This window comes from Xiphias gladius, chromosome 20 (assembly GCF_016859285.1).
Source record: "Xiphias gladius isolate SHS-SW01 ecotype Sanya breed wild chromosome 20, ASM1685928v1, whole genome shotgun sequence".
NCBI classification, from domain to species: Eukaryota; Metazoa; Chordata; class Actinopteri; order Istiophoriformes; family Xiphiidae; genus Xiphias; species Xiphias gladius.
The window spans coordinates 3,228,906-3,238,304 of NC_053419.1; the positions used below are offsets into that span (position 1 = coordinate 3,228,906).

At 38.9% G+C, this 9,399-nt stretch overlaps 1 protein-coding gene across 1 annotated transcript; it reads right to left on the reverse strand.

Moving 5' to 3' along the window:
• Positions 1 to 624: 624 nt before the first annotated feature.
• LOC120806654 (protein FAM240B-like) lies at positions 625 to 8,422 on the reverse strand. The gene is made up of 2 exons (XM_040158012.1): positions 8,301 to 8,422; positions 625 to 748 (listed from the first exon to the last, which is right to left on the reverse strand). The coding sequence occupies exons 1-2, from the start codon at positions 8,420 to 8,422 to the stop codon at positions 625 to 627; spliced, it is 246 nt and encodes an 81-aa protein (XP_040013946.1).
• Between the last annotated feature and the right edge of the window lie 977 nt (positions 8,423 to 9,399).

Below are 9,399 nucleotides of genomic sequence, written 5' to 3' on the forward strand. Positions count from 1 at the left end.
AGTGAACCACCTTCGTAACCCCTTATAACCCAGGGTTAAACCTGAAGTTACCTTTCTAGGAGTCAAATAGGCAGCACATGAAACAGATCCACACTAGGGTCATATTGTCTGCATGGGGATTGTTTTGGGAAGGAAGTCTTGTGAGAATCATTGAAAGTATCAATATCACTAAAACTGAAGATACAAAGTTTTCAGATATAGATATGACATTTTATTTACTTAAGACCATCCATGCTATGGAGTAACAACATATTACAATAATGACAAAATAATGGTACCAGACAGGAACGAAGTGCAACATAAAAGAAGTCCATTATTTTACGTAATGTTTTTCACCTAACAATAAAAAATTTGTTTTTTGTCCCCCCACATACTGACCTACTTTATGACAAAGGCTTTTATATATTTTTTTGCCTTTTAGTGAGATTTTTTTCATGGTGAACTCTTTTCACTTTCTCTCCTTCGTTTTAAAAATATCCACTTTTTTGAATAAATATGTAATATTATAAATTTTATAATTATAAATGCACAAGTCTTCACCAATGCCATTGGACACTCTTCACCTGCAAGCTGATTGGTGGAGGAGTTAGTTTTTGTGACCTTCTCCAGGCTGGTCTGCTGGTTTCAGGCTGAATCGAGGTTCCTGAGGCTCTGCTGAGCTCTATGAGCTCGTCTGATTCTCTCCTCGAAGAAACTCTGCTGGTGCTGATTCCTCTGATCCAATCTGACCAGCCACTGCTCCCTCAGCCTGGAGAGAGAGAGAGAGGCAGAGGAAGAGAGGGGACAACGGGGGCGAAGAAGAAATTAGCGGGCGTTGGGCTAAAAACTGTTACAACTGGTATCAGCACAGGCAGGGAGGACCCAAACGCAGACGCAGAGACAGGGCATACAGACGGATGAGATGAAGAATCTGGCAGGAGGGAACGCAGGTAGACAGAGGCACAGGAAAATACACTCTGGTACACAGGGAAAACACAAGGGACAATGATCTGGGAAAAAGAAGACAATCCAGTACTGACTGGGGACAAAGGGCTGGTATAGGTACTGGCTGGGCTACTGAAAAACTGGGAACAGGTCTGTGTTTGGGGTTGGAAGCTCAGGTGATTGCAGGGCGGAGGATAAGTGGGACCAGGAGTGTAGATGGATGGGGCAATCAGATGAATGAGGACAGGGAGGAAAGTCTGAGGACATCTGGAGGGGTTACTAGAAAAAGGCAGGTCTGGGGAGATAAGGAAAGAAACATGGTCTGGGAGCAGTGAGAAGAGGCTGGAAACGGGGGACAAGGGGAACAGAGGGGCAGATCATGAAAAAAACAGCCATACTTAATTAAACACACACACACACACACACACACACACACACACACACACACACATGCTGCGATGATGGGGGCATGTTCATAAGTAAGAATGTGAAGTATAATCCAAGAAGTCCCTTACAAAACACTGCACTGGCATTTATGTTTTTTATAGCTTTGTTTATTGGGTTTTCAACGGAACCAGCAATTACAAAAATAATCACACTTGTAGGTTATGTAGAAGAAGTACAAAGTAACACATCAGAGCAACAAAACACCAAAACAGAACAAGGGACAAGAACATAACAACAAAAGAAAAAAAGGAAAAAGTAAAGTAAATTAAAAAAAAAAATATATATATATATATATATATGTATATATATACATATTTATAGTCAACTACTTCAAACAGTATAGTCCCCATTGGTATCCTGGATGCTATATATATATATATCACTGGAAAGTATCATGTAATCATCCCCATCTATTGGATAAAAAGAAAGGCTACAAATAGATCTAATTATACATTACTCTGGAGCTGCAGAGAGGTGTAATTGTTTAATGTAAGAAAAGAACGGGTTCCAAATTACACATGATATATTTATGGATCCTTCAAGTATTTGTCTAATTTTTTCATGCTTTATGGAATTAAACGCAGCTTTGATCCGGAAAACATGGGCAGGGGATGCCAAGGATTTCCATCTAAGCAAGATTAATCTCCTAGCAACAAAGTGACAAAGGCATTAACGTCCTCATTCATTTTGGTCAGTCAAAATGTTGGTGAGGAAACCCCAAACAGAGCAATGAATGGGTCTGGTTTTATCTGTGTGTTGCTTATTTCAGAGAGTCTATTAAATATTTCTTTACAGGAACCAACCATGGATGGGCAACACCAAAACATATGAACATGATTTGCAGAAGATTGCTTACATCTTACACAGTTAGGGCTTACATCCTTGTAAATCTTGGATAATCTTGCTTTGGTCCAAAGAGCCATGTGAATGAGTTCGCATTGGATAAGACCGTGGACCGTGGCACAAATAGAAGAGATGTGTACCTCTTTGAGCACCTCTACCCATAATTCATCAGATATTTCCCCTCCCAGTTCCTCCTCCCATGAAGATTTTACGTTGTTTAGTGAGGTCACTTATAAAGAGCTAATTCGTCTATAGAGTTTTGTCAGTTTACCTTTCAGAGTAGGAAGGGGCAAAAGAAAAGTGTCAAACTATGTGTCACCAGGAAGAGTGGGGAATCAAGAATCTATGCTGCAGATATAAATCTGGACCTGTAAGAACATAAAAAATTGATGCCTGGAAAGACCAAATTTAACTGATAGTTGCTCAAACATAGTAAATGTATTGATAATATAAATATCTCTAAACCTTTTAATACTAAGACTAGACAACACTGAGAAGGCACTGTCAATCATATCATCTATGGCATCATCTATATTGGTTAAAGATCTTTAGTGTTGTTTTGACGCATACATTTTTTGTATGACAGTGATAGGGACAAGTAATGGAGGAGTCTCATCCGACGGCCTACGTCTCTATCACATTTTGGAATGGAGGTATTTCTTTATTCCGCAACCAGTACTGAAAAATCCTGAAATTAGCAGTCCAGTAGTAAGACCTGAAGTCTATTAGTTCTACACCTCCATCTGATTTGGGCATCTGCAAGAGCTGTTTTTGGATCCAAGGAGTTTTTTTAATCACATCTAAAAGGTAGAATTAGGCCATAGACCTTTTTAAAAAATGTATTGAGAAGAAAGATCTGTAGGCACTGAAAGACATATAGGAATTTAGGGATTGTACTAATTTTAATACAATTAATTCTTGCGACTAAAGAGAAGTGCAGCAAAGTGTTCCAAATCGTTCTTAGTACAGGTTAAAAGGGGGACAGTTGGCCTGAAAAAGGTTTTCAAATCTGTTTGTGATGTTCACACATAGATAAGTATAACATAATGAACAACTTTAAATGTTAAGTTATGTAGAGGGAAACCTTTTAAGTGGCATCAGTTAACTCTTACTAAGATTCAGTCTATACCCTGATAAGTGGCCGAGGGGTGTGAAAGTTGCAAAGGTAGCTGGAACAAAAACAGAAAGTGTGTACGGATGTGTACAATAATGAATCCTCTGCATTAAAAGATAGCTTGTGTTTGTGTCCATTTCAAAGTAATAAACCAGGAATGTACACTTGCATGTATTTGACTTGTCAATACAGTGCCTTGCCAGATGACATCACATTGTGTTGCAGCAAAAGTCTAACCAAGACAAATGATTGCTCAAACGCTAATGTCAATGTGAACATAGCCTAAAGACCTGGTCACAACAGCATTTAAAGAAAAAAATAATTTAATGTCAATGAATTCACCACAATCAGTGGAGTCATAATAATACAATTATAAACAGTTTGAACATATTGCCCTATTAGTGTCTTATTGTTGCAAGCCCTGTGACCTATCTAGCTTGCTAAATAGCTGAGCAAGCATGCGAGCTCAGAGAGCTATTGTGACTGACTAGTGCTAAAACTATATGTTCTCAGCTGGCTAAGGGTGTAAGCTGTTAGCCTGCCAGCTACAGCAATAACAGTCACCAGTCACTACGTCACCAAGCTGACCAGGCTTTAAGAGGTTTTGTGGTCCTATAACAACATGGACTATTAAAGTCACTTCTTCTGAGAGACAGTCTTTATTCACACCACCAGAAATCACTTGTCAGGGACGTGTAACGATAAAGTAGGTCGTTTTAAGCATTTGAACAAAGTGTAATTTTACTGGTGAGGACATTCTGTAACAAAACTACATCAAGAGTTTAGCTGTGTTAGCCACTCTGTAAAGCTTTACTTTATTCACATTAGTGCTTTGAGCTAATTTTAGTGTTAGCATGCTAACATGCTCACAGTGACAATGCTAAAATGGTGATGTTAGTGAAGGTAACAGGTATAATGTTTACCATGTTCATCATCTTAGTTCAGCATGGGAGCATGCTAACCTTTGCTAACTAGCACTAATCCCAAAGTACAGGTTAATGGGAATGTACTAGTTTTGTAGGTATTTGGTCAAACCCCAAAGTTGGGGAAAAAATTTTAAAGTTTGACCTTATGATGGCACTATGTGGAAAGGGATCGCCAAAACATGAATGTCTGTATCAAATTTAATGGCAAAGCATCCAATAGTTGTTGAGATGTTTCAGTTTGGACCAAAGTGGTGGACCAACCACAAAAAAGAGAGTCACACCACTAGTCTGAATGCAGACTTGTCTCAAAAGTCTACTAATGAATTTTCACCTTGTACCGAAATGAATGAAAATCAGTGGCTGCTTGGCTCTGTAGAAAAAAGACAAAATCAACTTCCTAAAACACAGAAGCATTTACATGTTGTTTACATGTAAATGCTTACAACCAAAGAAAACCAGGTTTAACCAATATATTTTTACCTCTTTTAACCCACAAATCAACAAATCCGTTCGCACTGGGACTCACATATCACCTTCTCTGCGGTCCCCAGCAGTCAAAGCCTCTTTGTTAGTAGAGAAAACTATATTGCAGAAAATATATATAAAACTGAGTTTAAAGAAGACTAAAGTCATTTATATTTTGCTTTGTGCAGGCTGCATTCAGTGTGTTTGGAGGCAGAGATGAGCAGAGGTTTTGTCAGAGTATCAGAGTCCAGTATTTACCCTGACACCATAACTCCTGGGCTTAAATTAATCGCGCAGACATCCTGGGAAATTTGATCTGCAGACATTGTTATCAGGGATAATTGTGCTACGGAAAAAAGACAAACAATGTGTGTGTCTGTGTTTGAAGCTGTGTTAGCTGTGACAAGATTAATATAGTTATGTCTTTGTTATCAAGCATTTGTCTTTCAGCACACTCTGTCATGTGTCTGTTAATCTGCAGCATTCTGCTCGTCTGTCCTCAGATATTCACACTGATCTCCAGGATTCAAACGTAGAGCCGAGCTGCCTCTAATCAACATTCTCAGGCTACTATGTGATGACAGACAGAATGAGCTGCAAACATAACTGGGACATTTTCTAAACTAATCAAGTTATGATGCAAAGAGAGGGATGAAGACTTAGCGGAGTAATAAAGTTTATTTTTAATGCTCTTTTCCTTTCTGATCCAGCTGGACCTACAGTTTATCCATCTTAATAAACTCATGTTTGTCCAAACTTTGTTCACACTTACAGAACTTCATCTTAAATTTTAGGCGACATCCCAAAGTTTCCAAAGATTACAAATATGTCAGGCTGAATTGGGGAAATGTTTATAAAAACATTTTCACAAGACATATAAAATATTTCTTTTTGATAGACTAGTGTAGCCATAAAAAAGCATCTTGGGCTTGAACATTTCCCTCATCTTACAGTTTCAATTAAGAGCTGGAACAGAATACATGTTTATGATACTGTTAGATAGATTGGAGATACATGATTCTTCTAATGTTACAGCTGCCAGTGCACTCTAGTTCTATAATCCCCTGAGCATGAAATAAACAACAGTCAGCTTTTGTTTCTTCTAACCATGACCACCACCATGACATCTTTCCTTAACCTTAAAGCTGAACTGAAATTTGAAATTCCTTCACTTTTTGCGTGCAGCTATTGTGCATATTTTTCAAAAGAGGATAAAATGGTTTTTGGACACACTATTTATGGAAACAGCAACTAAGCTTCAGGCATCTGAGTGGACATCTCCCATGGGAGAGGTTGTGTGACATCTATGGGCTGAGACACGCTGTCATGTTCCATGGTGCACTGCAGACTGGAGCATGTACACTACATACTTGTTTTTCAACAAGCCCACATAGTGTTGGTAATGTATTGTTAGTGATTTAATTGTAATTTTAAGACGTCTCTTCCTTTAAGTTTTTATTCCACTCGGTAAGTGGAAGCTAGCAACTTAGGTTAACTTCCATTCAGGATACGCTATACGTTACACAGAGATTTCACAACACAATCACAACACACAATCACGGAGTAATGTCACGGACTAACATAGAGTTTTGGATCCCCCATTGTATATATATCTTTACAGTGGCCTAAAAAACTTTGAGCACCTATGGTCAAAATTTCTGTTACTGTGAAAAGCTAAGTGAGTAAAAGATGTTCTGATTTCCTAAAGGCATGAAGTTAAAGATGAAACATTTCTTTGATATTATAAGCAAGATTACTTTTTAATTTCCATCTTTAACAGTTTAAAAATAACAAAAAGGAAAAGGGTCAGTCATGGTCAGTTTTTTAGTAACATCCCCTTTGGCAAATATCACAGCTTGTAAATGCTTTTGTAGCAGGTAAGAGTCTTTCAGTTCTTGTTTGGGGGATTTTCACCAATTCTTCCTGCAAAAGGCTTCTAGTTCTGTGAGATTCTCGGGCCGTCTTGCATGCACTGCTCTTTTGAGGTCTATCCACAGATTTTCAATGATGTTTACATTGGGGGACTGTGAGGACCATGGCAAAACCTTCAGCTTGCGCCTCTTGAGGTAGTCCATTGTGGATTTGAGGTGTGTTTAGGATCATTATCCTTCCTCTTTCCATTTTCAGCTTTTTTACAGACGGTGTGATGTTTGCTCCCAGAATTTGCTGATATTTAATTGAATCCATTCTTCCCTCTACCAGTGAAATGTTCCCTGTGCCACTGGCTGCAACAAAAGCCCAAAGCATGATTGAGCCACTCCCGTGTTTAACGGTTAGGGAGGTGTTAGTTTCATAAAAATTCTGCAGCTTTTTTTTCTCCAAACATACCTTTGCTCATTCTATTTTAACTTCATCAGTCAGTCCTTGTTTAGATTAAGTTCTGATGCTGAATTTTGTGGTGAGGATGCAGGAAAGGTTTTCTTCTGATGAAGGTTATATTTGTGCAGGTGTCACTGCACCATAGAACAGTGAACCACCACTCCAGAGTCTGCTGAATCTTCCTCAAGGTCTTTTGCAGTCAATCGGGGGTTTTGATTTGCCTTTCTACAAATCTTCAGGCAGTTCTCTCTGAAATTTTTCTTGGTCTTCCAGACCTCAACTTGACCTCTTTAACTGCCATTTCTAGGAGCCCATGGCTGCTGATTGTTGGGACAAGGTTTGAGCAGTCAGAGTATCTATAAAGCTTTGAATCTTGCATCACTTGGTATTTCCTAATGATTGTGAACAAACCGCAGCCCTAACAAGCTAATGAAGGTCTGAGACCTTAGTAAAAGTTCTGAGAGCTTAAATCTCTTGAGGTGCCCAAACTTTTGTATGGTGCTCCTTCCCTTTTTTCAGTCTAAACAAAAATAATAACAAAAATAATACACTAATCTTGCTTAAAATGTTGAAAAGGAAGTTTAATGTTTAACTTCATGCCTTTTGGAGATTAGTTCATTTTCTACTCACTTAACTATTCAGAGTAACAGAAATTTTGACCAGGGGTGCCCAGACATACTATTTCCTGAGACATTCTGAGAAATAATGTTGTTTTTGCATCTTTACACCTTTCCTACAAACATCCCTTTGCTTTACTGTCTTATCTTTGACTGATGTTCAGTTTTAGTCTCTTGGAAGAAGAGTATTGACTTTTACCCCCAAAACAAAAAACCCAGTTGGCACTACCTTCACCTTAAGGCAGGGTAGCCTGAGAGGTAAAGTTGAGGGCAATCCTTATGAAGATTTTTTTAAAGTGAGGGGAACACTGAATTCAGTTGACATTATCACAGGGGGATAGACTGGACCACTAACTGATGTAGTTACACTTGGGACTAAGAAAGGTTACATTCAACATCATACACTTAGCTTTTTTTGATATCCAATAACTATGCAATCTGCCTAAGACGCATAATGTAACTAAGTGTAAATGGGATCCCAGATGTCTAGAAAATAATAATTCAAAATAAACCCAGCTGGGATTGTAATGAACACGACAAAACAGGACTTCCAGCTGGTGATAGCTGCTGCTCTATGAGAACCTACAGATAAGGAACAACCACCTACCAGGACGACAGATAGGTATTTAAAATTTTCCTGCTGACCGTTCCAAAGCGCTGCTCCTCATGCGGTCCTCCTCCTCGTCCATCTGCTCGCTGTGCTGAACAATCCTCTGCTCCCAGAACGATTTCAGCTTCTGCTTGTCATGGATTCGAGCTGCGTTCATCACCTGACAACAGGAAACACACGGCAGGCACTCAGGGATGGAAACTCTCACTCCCTCTGCAGATGCACGAAGTTTTGCATCGTTTAAATATGTTACATCTGATTCATCATTCATGAAATAGAATAAATAAGCATTTCCATTTCAGCACTTAAACAACTGCCGTCCCCTGTCACATTATCCCTGAAAATCCTGTTTGGTTACTTACTGCTGTTTTCCAGATTTTTAGACTTTTTTTCTTCTTTCCTTCTTCTTTTTTCTTGGTCTTTCTTTTTTCTTTTTCTTTCCTCTCAAGCTCTTGCTTTACTTTTTATCAGCGATTCCTCATGATTCCTTCTCTCGTCATCTCTTCTCTTCTCTTCCTTTTTACATCTCTTTTCTGTTTCATTTAACTTCTTGGGCACTTCTCTCTCTTCTTCTCCGGTCTCTTTTATCTCCTCTTTTAACCCCTCCCCTCTTCCTCCCCATTCTGTCCTATGGTCACCCTAGTCCTTCTCCTGTATCCTGTTTTCCTCTCTCCTCGCCTTGTCTCCCCTCAGTTCTTTCTTCTTCTCCTCATTTGTTCATCCCTGCTTCGTCATCTTTTTTATTATTACTTTTATTAGTGGAAACAGCAGACAGACAACATACAACCATATGAAACATAAGACGACCAGACAATGGAGCAAAAAACAGAAAACAACATAGAACATAACATGAAATTGTGATTTCAAGTACCTCTATCTGTAGTCAACAGAGTTGTGTAATAATTGCATGCAGGAGATGAAGCCTTGTGTACTTAATGACTCTGTGCTTTACAAAGTCTGACAGAATAACCCTGATATTGTCATAGTGATGCCATCGGGGTTGGCTCAGGAAACGTCCGTGTTAAAAAATGGGGCTGTGAATTTGACAGGTACGGGTGTGTGCCAGGCAGGGGATGCCTAACTTAAGATGACACTGACTTCCATTATGAGAAATGTAGGATCCCATATTTTTAG